We start from the raw sequence: 21,222 nt of genomic DNA, 5'->3' as shown, positions 1-21,222 counted from the left end.
TCATATATTATATAGCAGTTACATTTTAAAAAATACGAAGCAGAAAATTAGCAAAAATAAGCTTTTCCATCAATGTATTACTGATCTACTTCAGAAAACACATTCTGATATATTAGAGCTAATAATTCTTGCAATAAGAAATTCTTTCTAATAGGAAAGAATGCCAAAGAGATAAACAGCTTTTAAAAGAAATTAAAGAGTTTAAAAATTATTACTTACAACATAATAGATTACAAATTCAAGATAACTTCAATAATCTACCATTAAACATGCCCACTGTAAAGGTATACATTATCAATCAAAATTATGAATAACAAGACTGCATTGATTACTAGCAGTTTTTTCATACTGAAACAAAGAACATAGAAATATCATACATACTATTCTATATAAAAATTAACTATAAAGAATCTCCAAGATAATCTTTTGGTCCAATATTTACTTCCAAGGAATACATGTAAAACTGTGTAACTAATGACAGTTCAGATTAATATACATGTACAATCCTACCTCCCTGGGTAAAAAAAATTCACATTGCATGTAAAATGAAAAGTATAAAGAATTATAAAATGCTTAACTTTAAAAAATAGAACTATATAAACCTCTATTCAAATATTAGGAGTAGGACAAAATACCTAACAAATTTTTCTATGACTATGATCATGGGACTGGAGATGACTCAGCAGTTAGGAGCACTCACTGATTGATGGAGGATTCTCATTGGCTAATAAACAAACTGCCTTGGCCAGCCCTTAGTGGGTGGAGTAGACAGAACAGGAAGAAGGAAGTGAGGTAGATGGCTCTGTCAGATGCCGCGCCTCTCCTAAGTTAGTCAGACTGCCATGCCTTTCCTCAGAGAGAGATGCAATGAAGCCAGCTGCCAGGTCAGACATGCTAAATATTTCCCAGTAAGACACCGCTCGTGGTATTACATAGATTATTAGATATGGGTTAGTCAAGATGTGAGTAAAAGGCTGAAACTAATGGGCCAGACAGTGTTTAAAAGAATACAATTTGTGTGTTGTTATTTCGGGGCATAAGCTAGCCGGTGGCCAGGAGCCGGGCGGGATGAAAAGCAGGCATGCTGGCAGCTCCACACTACAACTGATTTAGGTTTAAGAGAACTGGGTTCAATAGAATATGATCAAGGGACTGGAGATGACTCAGCAGTTAGGAGAACTCACTGGTTGTTTGCTTAAGAGAACCTGGTAACCCAGGTTCTGTAACTCCAGTTTCAGGGGATCTGAAGATTGCTGGTTTGTTTGTTTTAATTTTTCTTTCTATTTTTTGGAGGGGGGTGTTGAGTGTTATGGTTTTCTTCTCTTTAAGAGACAAGCCACACCCACTCCCTCCTCCATCTGCTGAGCCAGGCTGATCTTCAGCTTCAGGCCTGAGCTCATGCTCTCTCTCTTCCATCTTCCTCTCAGAGAGGCACTTCTCTCTCTCTCTCTCTCTCTCTCTCTCTCTCTCTCTCTCTCTCTCTCTCTCTCTCTCTCTCTCTCTCTCTCCCTCCCTCCCTCCCTCCCCTTTTCTTCTCCTTCCGCCCTCTTTTAAGTAATAAATAGCCAATTCTATTTCGTACAATGTGTCTGCCCACGTGTCTCTCACCCACTTGCCCGCCCACCCACTTGCTGCTGGCTGGGAAACCGTACCTTCCGCGGACTCAGTGTAACTGGGACCAGCCCAAACGCTGCATGGCTGGGCCCTGCCTGGAGCTGGCGGCTCTTGGGACCCGCTGCCACCTCTGCTCGGGACCAGGCACCGGGACCCTCCGGCAGCTGCTCGTGACCAGCCAGCATTTAAATCATAAAATTAAGGCTTGGGTGGCCTAGACTTAGCCTAGCCTTGAACTCAGAGATTGGTCTGCCTCTGTCTTCCAAATGTTGGGATAACAGGCCTGTATGCTCAGCTCAGACTGATGATGTCTTCTGGCCTTGGAAGGCACCAAACATGCCCTTGTTACACATACATAAATGTAAGCAAACAACCATACGCATAAAAAAATATATAAAATTGAAAACAAAAAAAATTGGTAAGTAGTTAATCCAGCAAAAAATATACCATGGAATACTGTATTTTAAATCTTTGAAATGTGTAAGATAAATTTGGTTAAGTTTGGCAGTAGGTCACATTTCAATTGTTAATCACTTCAATGTATAAAATTAGCTCTGTTCTTGGTATAGTGTACAGCACATGAAACAAAGATCCTCTTTTTCTGACATTTGCCATTTAAACAAAGATTATCTTTAAGAAATTCAGTTACCATGTTGTATCAAAGTTAAACAAACAAAACACTCTTTCCAACTCTCTCCTTCTATTACTAGCAAAACAAGATGGGGATGGGGGAAGTGACATCACCCACCAGGCAAAACCATTTGTTAAGCAAATTTGAGCACTTAAATTCAACCCTTGGTAGAAAAAGAAAACGGACTCCTAAAAGGTGTAGGTGTCCTCTGACAGCCACATGTCTACCATGGCACCTGTGTTCCTGTAAGTGCAAGTCCCTTCGCCTATACTAAATTAAAACACTTAAAAAGCAGAATCATGGCCTCGAAAAGGAGTTGGTCCAGAGCAGGAAAACAAGTTGCTATAAAGTGGACATAATTACACAAAATCATGAGTTTATTTTTATATTCTTGAAATTTAACAAAACACTGGCAGAAGTCAGGTGATTTATGATTCAGACACAATAAAATCACAATATTCAAATCTATTTCTTAAGTTTAAAAATATATAGCGATAGATAGACAGATAGATAGATAGATAGATAGATAGATAGATAGATAGATAGATAGATCACATTAACTGATAGGTAAATAATTTTAAAGTCATCACACTTCTTTTTTCTGACTTAAAAATCCAAAACTTTTTTCCACTGTATTACATGTTTAAATTTAAAAATAAAAATTCACATTACTCAAACACTATAATGTATTAAACTAAAATTCTAATAGCTAAAATTAAACTGTAAAAACGACGGTTTTATATGAAGGTGTAGAGGTTTGAATGAGATGACTCCTAGAGTCTTGGCCATTTGAATACTTGGTCCACAGTTTATGACATTGTTTGGGTAGGATTTAGGAGCTATGGCTTCACTGAAGTATGTCACTGGGGTGGGGCTTTGAATCTCCAAAAGCTCCCTGGCATCATTTTCAGTTAATATGAGGGAGCAATTGCGCCCCCCCCCCGCCCAACCCCCAATCCCTTCTGGTTCCTATTCCTGTTTATGGTTGGAGATGTGTGCTTTCAGTTGTTCCTGCCAAAATGCCTGCCTGCTTCCACGTTTCCCTACCATGACATGATAGATTCTTATCCTTCCGGAGCCATAAGATCAAGCAAAATAAGCCCTTCTTTCTCCAAGTTGCCTTGGTCATAGTGTTTTATCACAGTAATACAAAAGTAACTAATACAGCAGGCAATGTGTTCATTACACATAGTCAGTCAACCACAATAAATCTGTTCAACTGAATTCAAAATTACACAAAAAATACTATAAATATGTGCACGCAAACACATTAGTTAAAAATTAACAAATGATTCCATGACAGCCAAAGCTACACAGAGAAACCCTGTCTCAAAATAATTAAAAAATTAAAAAATTAAAATAAAGCAAATGATTGTCCTAAACCCAAACTAAACAAAACTGAGAGGATAACTCCAACACAAAACACAGAAATGAAATAACTCAATAATTAGATAAGAAAATTAAGTGCTGGGCAGCTTCTTTGTTCTCTTCTTCAAGACAGAGACACAAAGATCTAAATGGTTACATAGTCTCACATTTAACATTAAAATAGAACTGCGTCCTTATAAAAACCACAGTGAGCTAGAGTTTGTGTACTTTTTAAATAAAATATTTTAGTGATTAATACTCATGAAGCTGTGAAAGGAAGCTCATCAACCACTGAATAAACATAGGCAAATCACTTAATTTCACAGAGCATTAAGCATAAATATAAGGTGGCACAAAGGAAGTGCTCACACCTTTTTACACAATAAATAGTTAAATAATAGGGAGAATTTTCAGAATTTAAGACAACCATTTAGCCAGGTTGTGGTGGTGGCGATGATCTCTGTGAGTTCAAGGCCAGCCTGGTCTACAAGAACAGCCAGGGCTACACAGAGAAACTCTGTCTTGAAAAACAAAACCCAACCCTCCCCCTACCACAAAAGAACAATCTATATCCAAGAATTATACTACACAACGAGAATGTAAGATGGGAAACGCTTGGCAGAAGGTTCAGGAAAAAACATGACATAAATTACATACCTAATTGTTGTAAGACAGTTGCTTTTACTTGTGCTGAAAGGTTGTCTGTTTGCAAAAGTTGCTCATAAGCTTCTTTTGCAGAATGATACTTTCTCTAAAAAGCAGAAAAAGAAATATAGAAATGAAACCAATATAACCTTTAAAGAACTATGCCATATATTAAGAATTATATAATATTTATTATGCTTTGGAACATTTAAAAAAACTAGCTGAAAGTAAAAATGGCTGATTCTATTACTAAATGTTTGTTTTTAACACTAGATAAGTTCAAATTGTATCCAATGCTAGTAATAAACACCCACTATAAAAAAATCATTAAAGTATGACCTTTTAAATATTTGCCAACTCCCAATAGTCAAAATCACCTCAACTTATTTAATAATGAAAATCATCTCAATTTTACTTAATATCATTGACGAAGCCAGGGTACTCTCCAAGTGTAAAATTTGCCTGCTTAGCAAAAAGTTTCTAAGCAACACAATAATGAAGAACATACTCAAAAAAATGCTGTAACAAAATCACAGGTACAAATGTAATTAAAATCTCAGTTATAAACATGCTTTCCAGAATATGAAATCTTATTATTTATAACATCTATAATTTGAAATATATCACAAGTCCCATAATTACAGCATAAAATGCTTACAGTATTTTCAAGTTCCATAGGCAAGTCTCTAAATGCAACCATTTACTCACAGTACTCTCCTCAAAGTTTCACCATGACCAAAAGCTATTATCACAACAGTCAAAGTTTAAAGCTACTCCTTCAAAGCAAAAGAAAAGGCTGCAAAATGAAAAGCTTGCAAGCACTGCCTTTAAATTATACTTGGTAGAACAACAGGTATAGGTAAAAATACAAAACTGGTTATATGAACCTCAAGCAAATCACTTACCCTATGATCTGACATCTACAAATTAGCTAATATTAAGAAAGGTAATGTGTAATCTTTCTATCTACAGAATCATTCTAATTATCAAATAGCATTGGAAATAACTGAGGAACCATATTGTGTAAATTTATTATTTTAAAATTGAGGGAGCATTTCAGACAACTGCACACTGAGATTATCAGCACTTTTTTTTTTTTTTTTTGATTTTTCGAGACAGGGTTTCTCTGTAGCTTTGGAGCCTGCCCTGGAACTAGCTCTTGTAGATCAGGCTGGCCTTGATCTCCCGAGTGCTGGGATTAAAGGTGTGAGCCACCACCGCCCAGCTATCAGCACTTAGTAACTGAACTTCTATTTATCAACTCAACTAATTTCTAAGACATTAATCTTGTCTAGTCTACAAAAGTAGGCAATTACTGAAGAATAAGGGCCAGCCTACTCAATCTAATTCCTTCTGCCAAAAAGTATTTATTGAACATCTAACACATCATAATGGAAATGGTTGGGCCACAATGTCGCTTGAAGGATAAAGAGAGAAAAAAAATATATCATGCTGTGTATAGAGACAGTACATTTTGGAGTAGAATGAGCAGATGGTTAGAATACTAGAAGACTGCTCACAACAACCTTGCTAAGTCAATTGACTGTTTAAAGCTAAGATAATAGACACAATGAACTATTTCAACTAATATAATCAGATTTATACCTTAAAAAAACTATACATTGTGAACTATCTCAATGTTACTACACATGCAAAAACTAGAAATACACAACAATGACACACTTGAAAATATATCTTCATCCTAACAAAAAACACAAAGTTGGCTTCTGCCTCATATCACATACAAAACAATAACTGCATTAAAGTGAATTCACTGAACATGGGGAAAAGACCACAAACCACAAGTAAGAATAAAGACTTCACAAAACAAAACAAAACAAAACAACTTAAATCCCAGCCAGAGGAGGCTAACCTAGACTGCACTGTGATATACTTTCTCAAAACAATAAAAATTCAAATTAAAAAGTTTGGAGAGATGGTTGAGTGCTTATTGCTATTGAAGAGGTCTGGGGATCCATTCACAGCATCCACATTAGGTGGATCACAATTACCTGTAAATCCAAGGGCACGCATGTGTACACAAACCATGTAGACCCTCAAGCAGGTAGACAAACACACACACACACACACACACGCGCGCGGGCGCGGCAAAGACAAAAAAAAACCCCAACATATAAAAGATTAAAGAAAACGACTAAATAAAAACTAGGTAAACACAATTTTAAAAAAGAAAAAGCATATTTGGGGGGTGGGGTTTGTTTTTTTTGAGAAAAGGTTTCTCTGTGAAACTATGGCTGTCCTTAAACTCATTCTGTAGACTAGACTGGCCTCAAACTCACAGAGATCTGCCTGTTCTGCCTCTTGAATGCTGGGATTAAAGACATGATCCACCAACTGCCTGGCCTTAAACATAACAGTTGGAGATGAAAGAAAATACTGTTTGAGACACAGAATTTCTTGTTTTCACATAGTAGCTCAAGTATACAATAAAGCATGTCCCCAGAAGATACATGGTTCTTGCTACATCCTCATATTTATATTTCTGTGGAATGTAATCAGATAGTCTGAGATCATTTTTCTGTGGTTTCCAAACTCAGCTACATAGCACAATCATTTGAGAAACTTTATAAACCAGAATCAACAACTAAAGGATGGTGATATGGCTCAATATAGGTAAAAGCACTTCACAAGCCTGGTGACATGAGTTTCATCCACATAATCCAAAGGGGAAAGAGAGAACTGATTATATATATATATATATATATATATATATATATACATACACACACACACATACACACAGTGACTGATAAAATCATTTTAAAACAACATATTATAATAAGCATCTATTTCAGAATGAAGCATTCTACAGCAAGAAATATTAAATATAGCCATTTGAACTACCAAATCAAGTTTATAAGCAAGTCATAAGTAAAATCTTCTCCAGATATATCAAGCTTCTTGTATAGCAATTGATGAAGCAAAACTATAAGTAAACTTGAGTATAAAATCATAACATAATGCTCAGAATTTCATTAAATTATCTGAAGTTAATTTCACTAATGCATGATATAAGTGATACTGTATATTTCTTTTTGAACTTGGGTAAATTAAAGCACTTACCTGAGTTTCATATAAGTGGGCAATGTGAAACTGAACTGCAAAGAATGATAGAAAACAAAAAACAGTAACAATACAGCAAAGTTTGGGGCAAATCATTCAAGAATAAAAAAACAGAAAATACACATGGCTGATAGTACATAGATTTAAGTAATAGGAACATATTTTTTACCGGCTTTTAATAAAAACTATACAATTACATAGATTTCATTATTAACAAAGAAATGAACAAACAAGTCAAACCACTTGGAGGGCAACTAGTAAACAGTCTTGGAATTAACAAACACTGAAAATAAAAGAATATTTTGGCTTCCATTTTCCCCTCTTCCTGATATTATATCACCTGTGTACAAAAACAAAACCAAGAATGAAAAAACTGGTACTTTTTTTAATCTCGTGTGTGTGTAGCTAGATTTCAAGTATTCCAATACCCTCTCAAAATTACATGTACATAGTTTATGTAAATTTGTAAAAACAAGGTTCAAAGCTATCATCAAGTTTTTCTGGGAAGCTTCTTATTAATTCAGATTTCTGAAAGTATGACTCTGACACTATAGACAAGGTCTGAAAGGCTGCCTTTTGATTCATTTCTGTGGGTGATCCTTTCTAGCTCCAACCAGGAGAACAATGTCACACAAGCAAGGTAAAGAACAACAACACAAAAACAACAACAAAAAAACATATAATGAAATTTAAAATAACATTCTGGATGAAAAGTACTATTATAAACATCAGATAAGTAATAAGACAAATATCAGATAAGTGCAAATTAAAATATATTTAGAAAATGAAAAACCAAAGCAATAAATTTAAATTCTTTAAAGTTAAACAGAAGGTATTCAAGTGATTTTGCCTATTGATCACTACCTACTATATTACAGCTCTTATAGTGAAGTCCATTCATATATTTCATTATATGAGAAGAAGACTATTATAGGGAGAAGAGATGGAAAAAAATCTATGCACTTTTACACTAGTGTTCTAAAATACTGAAACTTCTGGCCACTAACATTTTTTTACTGTTGTCTAATAAAAGGTGTTCATTAGAAAATGAAAACAAAACATGAACAACTAGTTGGTGATCTACTACCACTCTAAAGTTCCTCTACGTTGTCCTATGCATTATGAAAAAGAATCTCATTAGCCCTTGAATTAAATGCAGTGTTGCCCTTTAGAGTATGAAAAACACTAAATATTTAAATTCTTTAAAGTACTCTTTGAAATAGAGCATGACTTCAAAACCAATAAAAAAGCTTCAACAAATAGCAACAGGTGTTTTTTTTTTTTTTTTTTAAAAAAACCAAACTAATATTGCCATAAAAGGTCAGGAAACAAATTTATTCAGAAACTTTGAGAATTAACAAAATTAATACTAGAAAGATATGGTGTAAGAGGTCCTTCTGTTTATGTGCTGTTTTCATTGGTTAATGAATAAAGAAACTGTCCTGGCCTTTTGATAAGGCAGAACTTAAAGGTAGGCAGGGAAAACAGAATTGAATGCTGGGAGGAAGAAAGCAGAGTCAGGGAGAAACCACGGATCCTCCGCTGGAGACAGACGATAGGAATTTTACCCAGTAAGCCACTGCCACGTGGCAATACACAGATTAGTAGAGATGGGTTAAACTGAGATGTAAGAGTTAGCCAATAAGAAGTTAAAGCTAATGGACCAGGCAGTGTTTTAATTAATACAGATGTGTGGTTATTTCGGGTGTAAACTAGCCGGGCGGCCAGATGAACAAGCGGTCTTTCCCTCCAACAAGTGGAGCTCCAAAGTGGTCAACTAAATCCATGTAAAACCTGAGAGGGCTTGAAAAAGGAATTCTAGGAAAAAAAAAAAAATAGAGAGCTTTTTGCTCTTTGCTGGCAGCATGCCTCAGATTTTCCTGACTCAGCAGTCACAGAGGAAAAAAAGTGGAGGTTTTAAAATGCTGACTTTCTGGGCTATGCTGTTAGTGCAACCTCTGTCTCTTGTGGGAGACAGAGCAGGATGGGGTTTGTGAGTAAAGTGCTACGGCTTGCTGGATGGCAACATTGACTCTCTGTGTGCCTGGAACTGGGGCACTGCGCGAGGCTCAGAGGCAGGAGTAGCTCTGCCATGCTGGACTGGGCGGGGCAAGCAGGCACTGATTATTACCTGAGCAATGATGCAACTTAAGTTTTTAAGAAGTGATTAGCATTTTAAAAAGCACTCCTGGACAGTAAAGAATTACAGAATCACAATAGGACTGATTCATACATAAAAGACCTCTAAATGGGTCATAGTGTTGGGTAAATGTAAGCAGGCTTGGGAGAGAGAAGAAAAAGAGTATGGAGAGTCATAAAATAAAGTTAATGCTTAAAAAAGGGTAAAGTCTTTAAAGAGATAGTCATAGATTAAAAGAAGTAAAGAAAAATAAGACACGTAAAACTGGAAAATTCACAGATATTCTGGATTCTGTATAGTATTGTTTTCTTTGAATTTTTTGACTATGAAGGAGCTAAGTACAGAGAGATATTTCATTGTATGGGCTGCTAAGCTAAACCACCATGTATATTATAAACGTATCTTGACTTCAGAATTTGGGTGTAAGGATAAGACTGGAAAAGAAGTTTTTCTTTTGTTTCCACATAAGATGAGAACCTGTGGATTGCTTCTACACCAATATGGTTTGATGGACCATGGTCTCCTGAAAGGTTGCCGTAAACACCCTCGAAAAATTACTTCACCCAACTGGTGATTGAGATGAACCTAGCACACAGGATACACCATGAAAGACCTGATTAACAGCACCTCCATACAGCAGCAAGCAGTATGGACAAATCTACACCCATATTCCCAAATATTGTCTATAAATGTTTGCTTACATTTAAAGGGGGATATGATATAGATATGAATAATTTGCATTAGTATGAATCTTGGTTTATTGATACTAATTTAAGGTCAATTTTGTTATATGCATATTTATGCTATTGATTAAGGTATAAGAAATATAGGTTAATAGAGTCATCTTTAATAGTCAAGCTTATAGTCATGTTTGTTAGATTTTTTAGATGTATAGAGATATATTTCAGTAAGATAGACATTCTTCAAATCTTTCAGAGACCTTCAGAATATGGTATTTAAAATGTTTTAATAATTTAGGACTTTTCATGAGTGAGACACATTTGCTCCTGGCAGCACCAAGCTCCTTCGAGAAGATGGGCATCGACGAGGTTTCTTAGCCATTTGGGCAAGAAACTGCTCTTGCCTGAACTGTTGCATAAACTGGACATGAAGAACCCGCAGAGAGATGACTGCTGAAGGTGAGATTATCCTTCGGGATCCCCACTTCATGAAAGAGTCTGTGAGACATTCTACAGGATACAGAAGAAAGTGACTGAACTGTCTTTGAAATTTCCTGCTTCATGAAAAACTCTGCTGGATACTATGGGCCTGTAGGCTGAAGATGGATGCCCCAATGCTACAGAAAAACATTGGATGACTGTCCAGGGAGCAGGATGTCTCTGTCAATTCTACAATTTTGGAAGTTCCTTACAATGCACTTCTGTAGAGATGAGGTGGGCAGGCCTGCTTTTCATCCCGCCCGGCTCCTGGCCACCTTTACCCAAAATAATTACACGGAAACTGTATTTTTTAAACACTGCCTAGCCCATTAGTTTCAGCCTCTTATTAGGTAATTCTCACATTTTGCTTTAACCCATATTTAGTTATCTGTGTAGCACCACAAGGTGGTGGCTTACCAGGAAAGATTCACCATGTCTGACCTGATGGCTGACTCCATGGCATCTGTCTCACTGAGGAGAGGCATGGCATCTGCCCAGAGAGGAGAGGCATGACGATTGACTAACTTCCCTTCTTCCCAGCATTCTGTTCTGTCTACTCCACCCACCTAAGGGCTGGCCTATCCAATGGGCCAAGGCAGTTTCTTTATTAACCAATGAAATCAACGCAAACAGAAGACTCTCCCACATCACACTTCCTGTTTACTTAAGTAATATTATATCCTTCTGGAGTCTTTGATGGAGTTGAAGAACAGATAGTTATTATTATAGTTTTCCTTAGTTATGATAAAAGTGTGTGTATATATATATGTATATATATGTATGTATATATATATATAGCAATTCTTGCTTGATAACTGTTTTGTTATATGTAATTTTTCTATGTTAAAGCCTTCATTTTTGTTTAAACAGAAAAGAGGAAATGGTGTAGGAGGTCCTTCTGTTTATGTGTTGCTTTCATTGGTTAATGAATAAAGAAACTGTCTTATCCCAAGGCAATCTTATAATGAACAGTCTCACATCACCCATGATCCTGCTTTTCAAATTATAAACTGCAACTTATACTTCTTAAATACTACTAGAAGCATTTCTCCTACAGAAATGGTTATGAAAACTCACTTTACTTATTTGTAACTTCGTTGTGGGGGGGAAGGGGTGAGGATGGGCAGAGCTCATCCTCAACTGCTACAACTGCAGCCTTCCTAGGCTGTTAATTCAGGCTATATTACAAATTCTGGGTATAGATTCTCAACAGAGGAATCACAAATGGCTGAAAGACACTTATGGAATTGCTCAACATCCTTAGTCATCAGAGAAATGCAAATCAAAACAACTCTGATATTCCACCTTGGCCAAGATCAAAAACACTAATAACAGATTATACTGGAGAGGATGGTAAGGGGAACACTCCTCCATTGCTGGTGAGAGTGCAAACTTGTACAGCTGCTTGGAAAATCAGTAGTATGGAGATGTCTCAAAAAATGAAACAATCTACCTCAATATCTAGCAATAGCACTCATGGGACATGTTCACAACAGCATTGTTTGTCACAGCCAGAACCCGGAAACAACTTAGATGCCTCTCAACTGAAGAATGGATAAAGAAAATGTTGTACATTTATAAAAGGTAGTACTACATAGCAGTTAAAAATAATGACATCTTGAAATTTGAGGGCAAATGGATGGGTCTAGAAAACATCATATTGCGTAAGGTAACCCAGACCCAGAATGACAAATATATGTACTCACTCATAAGTAGTTTTTAGACAGAAAGCTAAGAAAAACCAGCCTACAGTCCACAATCCCAGAGAACCTAGACAACAAAGAGGATCCTAAGAGAGAATCTATATAGGAAGGAGAAAAAGACAAGATCTCCAGAGTAAACGAGGAGTGTGGGGATTACAAGGAGGGGAGAGGAGAAAAGGGGAGGAAGGTAGGGGAGCAGAAAAAATGTATAGCTCAATAAAAACAATTAAAAAAAATTAAATTCTGCAAATTTTTCATAGGCATTTAAAAACACTGAAACAACTTGTCACTATTATATTTCTATACTGTTGTCTAAGTAGAAGGACAGAATGACAAAGGATTTGGGTGCTGGATCTGTATCCCTCAGCTAAACTGTTTGCTCTCTCTGCACCTCCAGTTTAATAGAACAATGTTTTTCAATTGTTCTCTTTCCACTTCTCCCTAACAAGGAAGGAAGATGAAAGAGGAAGAAGAAATGGGACAAGATAAAGGAAAAGAGAACCCAAACATTTTATAGCAAAACAATTATTTCCTGACAAACAGGATACACTTAATAACCTGAAATTTTTATGTAGTAGTGTTATTTTCTCTTCTATTTAAAAAGTCCTACTTTCAAAAAATACTTTGTAAAAAATCTAGATCAAATTTAAAAAAATCTTTAATAATCTATTAGTTAAAGTATACTACATGGATACACTAGAACACACACTGATAAACTTATCAATCCATCAGCTTCTGGAAAGAAATCTAAACAAAAGATAAAACCTCTGGACCAAAACACACATCACAACAGCATTCTTCTTTAATTAACCAGAAAATATCAACTATAAAAAGGTCAAAATATTTCCAGTAATTTTAACACCACATAAATCTTTGCATATCCACTACATGAATGGAAAATACTGTTTATAATCAATCTAAGTCATTTACAATATAATTAATGAGCTATTAAAAAAAATCAACCTTTTTCATCAGCCCACTTCACTACCTATTCAGGCAGACTGATGTAAATATATAATGTCAAAATTCTGTATGTACAAGCAGCCATAGCAACCAATAGTTAGACTCAATAATTCTAGAAGAATTACACTGAGCAGAAGTGGTTAATATGATTTTAAGTATTGTCATCATTTGTAACAAACTAATCTGAACATATGTATCAAAAGGTATTTAATACTTACTTTCAGCATTGGACAAAGTGCAGGGATTACAGTCAACCAACGCTAAATGAAAATGCTGCAAACAAGAGGAAAGTAAGAAAGTCAATGCATTAAAAAATTTAGTCGTATGAATGGATCTTAAAATATTTTTCAGGTATGTCAGATCTAATAAAAATGTGGAATTATATTCCACTAATAGAATATACTAACAAGTAAATGAGAATTATTTTTGGATATTCCTTGCTCAAAACTGATATATATTTACTGTTGGGTTATTGTAACATCAGCAGGGCCAGGCTTGTTGGTGTATTCTGTCAATCATGTTTTAAATAAAAGCTGATTGGCCAGGCAGGAAGTATAGGTGGGAATACCAGACAGGTAGTAGAAATGATGCAATGAGAACAGGAGAATTCTGGGAAGGAGGAAGTTGATTCCTCCCACTCTGGCCCAGACTCCGAAGAAGCAAGATGTGAGCTGCCCAGCTGAGAAAGGTTACCTAGTCATGTGGCTAATATAGTTAAGAATGATGGGTTAATGTAAGTTACAAGAGCTAATAAGTAGCCTGACCGAATGGGCCAATCAGCTTTATAACTTACAGAGATCTCTGTGTGATTTTCTTTGGGGCTTTCTGGCTATGGGGCACTGAACGGGACAGAAAACACCAACAAGCCTGGCCCCTGTCTTAAAGCAGGTGAAGAGTAGAGAATTTGAAGAATTAACCTTATCAAATTATTCTATGTATCTCCTTATTTATGAAAAAGATTTAGATTTTAAGTATTCAAGTAAATAGAAGTGTTAAAAATAATTTAAATATAGTGCATCTTTTTATTAATTTATTTTTTGGGAAAATTCTGGGATCAAAGCTAGGGTCTCCTCAGTGCCAGGCAAGCACCCAATTTACTGACTTCCATGTCCAGCTCTGTACCATCATTTTTAAGAATATTAAGTCAAAGTCCAATAGTAGTGTCCAAACATTTTTTATCTCAAAGTGAAACTTAAACTTTTGAAAGCAGAAACTTCATCATAAAAACGGCTATGAATGCCGGGCAGCGGTGGCGCACGTCTTTAATGCCAGCACTCGGGAGGCAGAGGCAGGCGGATCTCTGTGAGTTCGAGGCCAACCTGGGCTACAAGAGCTAGTTCCAGGACAGTCTCCAAAAGCTACAGAAGAAACCCTGTCTCAAAAAACCAAAAAAAAAACCTGCTATGAAAGGTAAAACTATCTGCCTTCACTTATTCTTCAATAGCCATTATACTTAACTACCTTATACTTAGCCTGCATTTATCTTTAAAATACAATTTTCCTTTTAGAATGTATATATTTAATTTGCTTAATTTCAAACAGTATTTACTACAAGCATACATAAAAATACGTTAACATCAGCATTTAACACAAATTTTTTAAAATGCAAAACACTTAATGATATACCTAGTTTAGCGACAATAAATTAAACATACAAACAAGTTTTTAAAAGTAAGCAAGCATTATATAGTTGGAATAAATTTTAAGTTAAATAAGCAAGATAATAAAATGTCTTTAATACTCTGAAAAAAATTGCACAAATATATACATATATATTCTAATTTTCCAGGCTGCCACAAAACTTTTGAAAGTAATAAACAATGTACAATTTTCTAAGAAATCAACTTTAATAAATTTATTTCTACTTATACTTGAACCACCTAAAAATAATTGACATTTAAGGTGGCAATTTCTAGATATAAGCCCTAAGAGATCTAACTCACCAGAAGAAATACTATCATCAAATTAAGTATGGTACTTTAGTATTTTAACATGAAAGCAAAAATATTACACTTGAATTTGAATCCTCATGTAGTAAGAACAAACTTTCAGTTACGTACCATTATAATGAAAGGAAAGCTAGAAAAGTAGTATTTGATAAGAAACGAGTAGCTTTATATGTGCAATCACAAATGTCTGTTACATATATGCAAAATCAAGCTAGCCTCTGCATGTGTAGCTTTCTTAAACCTTAAGGTTTACAGTAACTACTGACTATCTAAACTAAAATAGAGCTAGAAACACTAAATATTAATGCTTAATCTACTTAACAAATATTTATTAAAGCCTCCAATGCCCTAAGAATAGAAACACACTACGAACACAATGATCAACAAAACAAAGGTTAAAAATTATATGCCACACTTGACTAAACTTAAAGAGAGAGAGAAAAGCCTCAACATCTGCTACTTCAAAGATTGCTTGCCCTTTCCTTTGTTCTACTAAACAGATACTGAGCCTTATAACATCCCTTTAGTGTGCCACCATAGCAATAGAAAACAGCCTATTTTAAAATACATGAGTAGCGTGAGAGTAAAACAACCTTTCCTCTAGACAGAAAGAGAAGCAGAGCAATCACACTTTCAGTCTGTACTATATTTCTAAGTCTCATCTAGCCTGTAAATAGAAATTCATATCTGACATAAGACAGTCCGTTCCTCTGAGTCAACAAAGGCAATGAACGACTGAATTAAAAGGAAATAGCCTTGAGAGGATGGTCTAAGTTTTATTAATTTCACTGAAATGCTGAAAGAAAGATCATTTATCAGCATTTAATATCCTGCATAGAAACCTGGTATAAATCATTCGGGTCACATATTTATATAATTATAAGTATTGAAAGCAGCAATCAAATCACAAGTGCATTGGTTCAAACCTATAAACATTTCCAAAGAGAAAGAAATGGAGGAAAATTACTGAGCAAAAGAAAATATAAACCATGCACTAGAAAATGAAAGGTCCTACAAAATAATCACTGTTTAAAATAAATTTATTAATAAGGGGCTGGAGAAATGTTTTAGCAGTTAAAGAGTACTTGCAGCTCTTCAAGAGGGCCTAGATTCAGTTGCCGGTACCTATACAATTTTGGTTCACAAGCACCTGTGATTCCAGTTTCAGGGCATCCAAAGCAATCTTCTGGCCCTTCTCAGGAATGGCACACATGCAGTACACACACATATTTACAAACAAAATACTCATATACATAAAATAAAAATACAGATAAAAATTTTTAAAGGCATACAAAATTATCCCACATAAAGGACCTCTTTCAGTGTACTAAAGGAATACGAGGAGCTAGGGGTACGGATAACATGATTTTATGGCTTTATATCCAATACTGGAACATAATATATATGCATATATGATACACGCACATATACCTATTAACATATGAACCAAAGACACTACTGGGAAACAGCTGTACCTCAAAACAAAATAATGCAGTGCTAAAACTGACTTTGGTTGTATAGAATAGCCATTATTATATGAGGCTTCTGCAGGCAAAAAACTATATAAACACAAAGGATGAATGTTGTCAACAACAACAAAAAATGATTTCTAAGCAAAAAGATTTGCCTAAGATATGTCTTTAATATTAAAGTGACTTTCTTTTCTCCTCATAATTTTATGTAGTTTGAAGTATTGCAGATTCTGTTGGCATTTATGAGTGCCTGTGCCTGGTACCTACAGAGGACAAAAGAGGGCATCAAATCCTTGGGGGGGGGGGGGGCGGCGATTGAAATTATAGACAGTTGTGAGCTACCATGTGGATGCTAGGTATTGAACCTGAGTCCAATAGAAAAGCAGGCAGAGTTTTTAATATCTTTATAACCAACATCAACTTTGGTTTTAAAAGGCTTTCACTTACTCAGCATTTTACAATTATGTTACAAACATGTCATTTGTTCCATATAGCCTATGGAACTTGATTTCTAACTAAAGGATGAAATTTATATCTACACAATGTAAAATGAATTAAAATTTCTCTTTGACGTGCTTCATTCCTAGCTTTAGAGTCTGTCTATTCGTAATCCTATCAAAAAGGAATGAATTTTTCCAATTTACTTGAAAATTATTAATTTAAAGCAATATTTGGTTTCTGAGCTCAATCCAAGATGTTTTGATTAAACAAGAGTTAGAGGTACCACTATTCAAGCCAGAAAATTATCTACATATGGTTCTAATACACCATCAGCAGTGTTAAAAGCCACTGTTCTGAGGGTTTTTATGTTGTGTGCTTGTCCCTAGAAACCAGTATTTCAGAACATATAAACAAGATGAGTCCATAGCCCAAACTGTTATCTGTGTTCAATGATGACAGATACAGTCTTTTAAGAGTTATATGTTAGTGCTGGGAGAGGTAGCAGATATCTTTAATCCCAGCAATTAGGAGGCAGGCAAATCTGTGTTAGTTCGAGGCCAGCCTGGTCTACAAATAGAGTTGCAGGACAGCCAAGGATGCACAGACAAAGCCTAGTGGGGGAAGGAGTTATTACATGTTAATAACAGGTTTTATCAGTTTTTTTACTCTATACCAGGAATTTCCCTGTGACTACAGTACTAACTACAATGCTCACTAATGTTAGTGTGCTACAAAATTTATGTTTTGTTTTATTTCAATTTTAACTTACTGAGGAAATACAGAGAATAAACGATAACAAGGCCTTGTACTGCCCCCTCCACAAGACAATTAAAATAAGAAAAGAAATACTTCAGGCTAAAGAACTTACATTATTTTTGTTGAACCCTTAAAAACAGGGCTTTTCTATTACCCAAGAGAAGAAAAGGTATGCCAGAAACTGCTTCAAATCAAAGGAAACGTTTTTTTCTTCTTGATGGAGGAGAGTTATCTGTCTATGTTTCTTTCATTGGTTAATTAATAAAGAAAACTGCCTTGGCCCTTTAAGAGACAGAGAGTTAGGTAGGTGGAGTAGACAGAACAGAATTGTGGGAACAAGGAAGTAGAGTTGGGGAGACGCTTCAGGCAGTCTCCATAGGAGTCTCCATGCTGCTCCTCTCCGAGATGGACGCAGGTTAAGATCTCTCCTGGTAAGCCACACCTCGTGGTGCTACCCAGATTACTAAATATGGGTTAAAGGAAGATGTGAGAATTAACCAATAAGAGGCTGAAACTATGGGCCAGGCAGTGTTTAAATGAATACAGTTTCCGTGTAATTATTTTGGGTAAAGATAGCCGGGTGGCGGGACACAGCCCGCCGCTTCACACTACATCTTCTCATCATTATAGTCTTCTAAATGTATAATTTAAAATTTAAAAAAAGATCTAAAACAAATTAGAGAAATGTAGGATGAAAGGATTTGGTTGTAGAAGGGCAATGAAACATTCTTAAATAAATTGACCCAATGTCTTTTCAAACTTAGCTCATTTGAGTCTTTTTAAATACAAAGCTGTTGTTGTGACTGCTCCTAGGAGAGACTATTGCATACTAATGACTTACTAATAGCTACCAGATTCTGACTCTATTCACCGAAGAGGGAGGGGTCCTTCTTTGAAATTATGCCAGTCAGATCTCTTAAAAAGTTTCTATTAAGAAAGAAAGAAGGGAGGGAGGGAGGGAGGGAGGGAGGGAGGGAGGGAAAGGAGGAAAGGAAAGGAAAGGAAAGGAAAGGAAAGGAAAGGAAAGGAAAGGAAAGGAAAGGAAAGAAAGAAAGAAAAGGCCAAACACATTTATACAACTGATATTGTAATCTTATTTCTAGCTATTCTTCCTGGCTCTGGCCTACACCATCTGATATCCCTTCGTTAACTCCAACTCATCAATTTTCACCTACCAAATTCAAAACTTACTCTTACGTTTTCCCTCCCTCCCTCTCTCTCCTTCCCTCCCTCCTTCATTTTTACTGTTCGAGACAGGGTGTCTTTGTGTACCTTCGGTTGTCCTGAAACATGTTCTGTAGACCAGGTTGGCCTTGAACTCACCAAGATACACCTGCCTCTGCTTCCCAAATGTTGAGATTAAAGGTATGCACCACTTTATCACCTGCAATTACCCTAACCCTCCTGTATAGAGCATATTTACTGTTACATATTATAAGCAGTTAGGACCTTTTCAAATATATATTTCATAGGTATTAAAGTATTTCAGATATTTTACTACTTTCTATATTGAGAATACATAATCAAACTCAGAGAAGTAAATGTCAAATATAAAAACAAAACTTGACAAGTAAAGTGAAGTAGAGAAATGCAACTATTATTAAATGGCTACATAAATCAATTAAACTATCAACAGGCAAAGTTAACAAGTAGTAAAAAAAGGAATGAACAAAGGAAAGTTATCTCCTTTACAAGTGAGGAAAAATAGACAGCAGCCAGGAATAGCATCATGTCAAAAGGAACAGCTGTGTTACAGCCAATTGAAAACAGAGTCCCACTGCCAGTGACAGTCAAGGAAGGTTTAATTCATAGGAAATTAAGTGGCTTCCAATGTCCACAATCAAAATTCAAATTCCTGTTGATCATAAAAAGTCAAGCAAAGTCTTAAAATATAAGAATCAATAGTATTTCTGAAGGAAGAAATACACAATGTGACTATAAGTAGAAAAAAATCACTAAAATTTCTACCGGAATACTACTCTAATGGCTTTTAATGTATGCTTAAACACACAAAAGAAACAAGTATTAAGATTCATCTCATAAGGCTTAACATGTGGTAATGAACACAACTTTATTTGTAAATCATCCTGGTCTTAGTGGAATTGCTACCAATAATAGACACACGCTAGTATGAAGTTCATTAAAGAAAAAGCTTAAACAGAACAGGCCTTCCTCGCTGTGTTTGTTACAACCAATTTAAAGAATAAGTACAGACGGCTTCTATGGCATGAATACTACATCAATCCTTTAGAGAAGAATTTCTTCTCTTAGTACCTTGCTATAGGCCAAATCCAACACTAAATATTAAGTTTTAAAGCTTTCAACAAATCTTTCTATACTACTGGAGAACATGAGGATCATTCCAATCACCTTTTAAAAAGGTAAATCCTATGGGTGAGATATTCTCTCTCAATCCATTCCAAGACTAGGATCCTTAAAATGTCAGAAGACATAAGATCATGAAAAAAGAGAACACATCCGGTATGAAGAAGGAATAGTAACTGTCACTGTTTCCAGACAACTGAAATGTAAGGTCAAAGTATTAATAAAGAAACACAGATATTTCGAAATTTAATAGTATGGATGAAATTAATATCTAATATTCAAATTCCTAGGATGTATTTCTTCAGTTCACAATAGCTTAACTAGATGAAGCAAACTGTGTATCTATAATAACAAAAAATGAAACATTAATAGATTCAAAGATGGTTTCTAAGAAGGAAGTAAATATCTTGTCTTAGTTTATCTTTTTTGGAGCTACTGTATCAGCATTTTAAACTGAGAATAAAATTTGCAAGTTTTGAACCAGGAATAGTGGTTCATACTTGTAGTCCCAGTACTCAGGCGTTGAGACAAAAGGACTGGAAGTTCCAGGTCAGCCTAGTCTCTACATGGTAAAATCAAAGCTAACATGAGCTACATATCAAGACCATACTTTAAAAAGGATTACTATGTTTTATGTAGGATACATCAACATCAGTAAATGAAATAGTTTCAAGTAAGGTAAAAACAATGTGAAGTGCTATTCTCCTTAAATGTTGACTATAAGAAGGAATAAATAAAGTGATGTACTAAGGCATTCAGGAAAAAAAAAAAACTCAATATCCATTGTTTTAGACAACAACTAAACTTCTATCCTAATTGTTTTGAGTCTATAAGTAGGTATTTTAACATTTTATAGCCTCTTCACTTCAATATCTAGCCATTTAGAAATACTAATACATAGTAAAGAGCCACATTTTCACTTTAAAAAAAAAAAGCATCATTTGAGTTAAACCCATTTATGTTCAACTGTC

At 35.3% G+C, this 21,222-nt stretch overlaps 1 protein-coding gene across 19 annotated transcripts in view; it reads right to left on the bottom strand.

Moving 5' to 3' along the window:
- Kdm6a (lysine demethylase 6A) overlaps nt 1-21,222 on the bottom strand; it is a 142,307-nt gene that overhangs the window by 50,960 nt on the left and 70,125 nt on the right. For all 19 annotated transcript variants that reach the window (XM_038316933.1, XM_038316935.1, XM_038316934.1 and 16 more), the window contains exons 7-9: nt 13,527-13,581; nt 7,343-7,377; nt 4,271-4,364 (exon numbers count right to left, since the gene is read on the bottom strand). In XM_038316933.1, the coding sequence (XP_038172861.1) occupies nt 4,271-4,364; nt 7,343-7,377; nt 13,527-13,581 (184 nt within the window). The remainder of the gene's footprint in view (nt 1-4,270; nt 4,365-7,342; nt 7,378-13,526; nt 13,582-21,222) is intronic.

The sequence above is a fragment of the Arvicola amphibius genome, chromosome X, assembly GCF_903992535.2.
Source record: "Arvicola amphibius chromosome X, mArvAmp1.2, whole genome shotgun sequence".
NCBI lineage: Eukaryota > Metazoa > Chordata > Mammalia > Rodentia > Cricetidae > Arvicola > Arvicola amphibius.
This window is presented reverse-complemented; position numbering and strand designations above follow the sequence as displayed.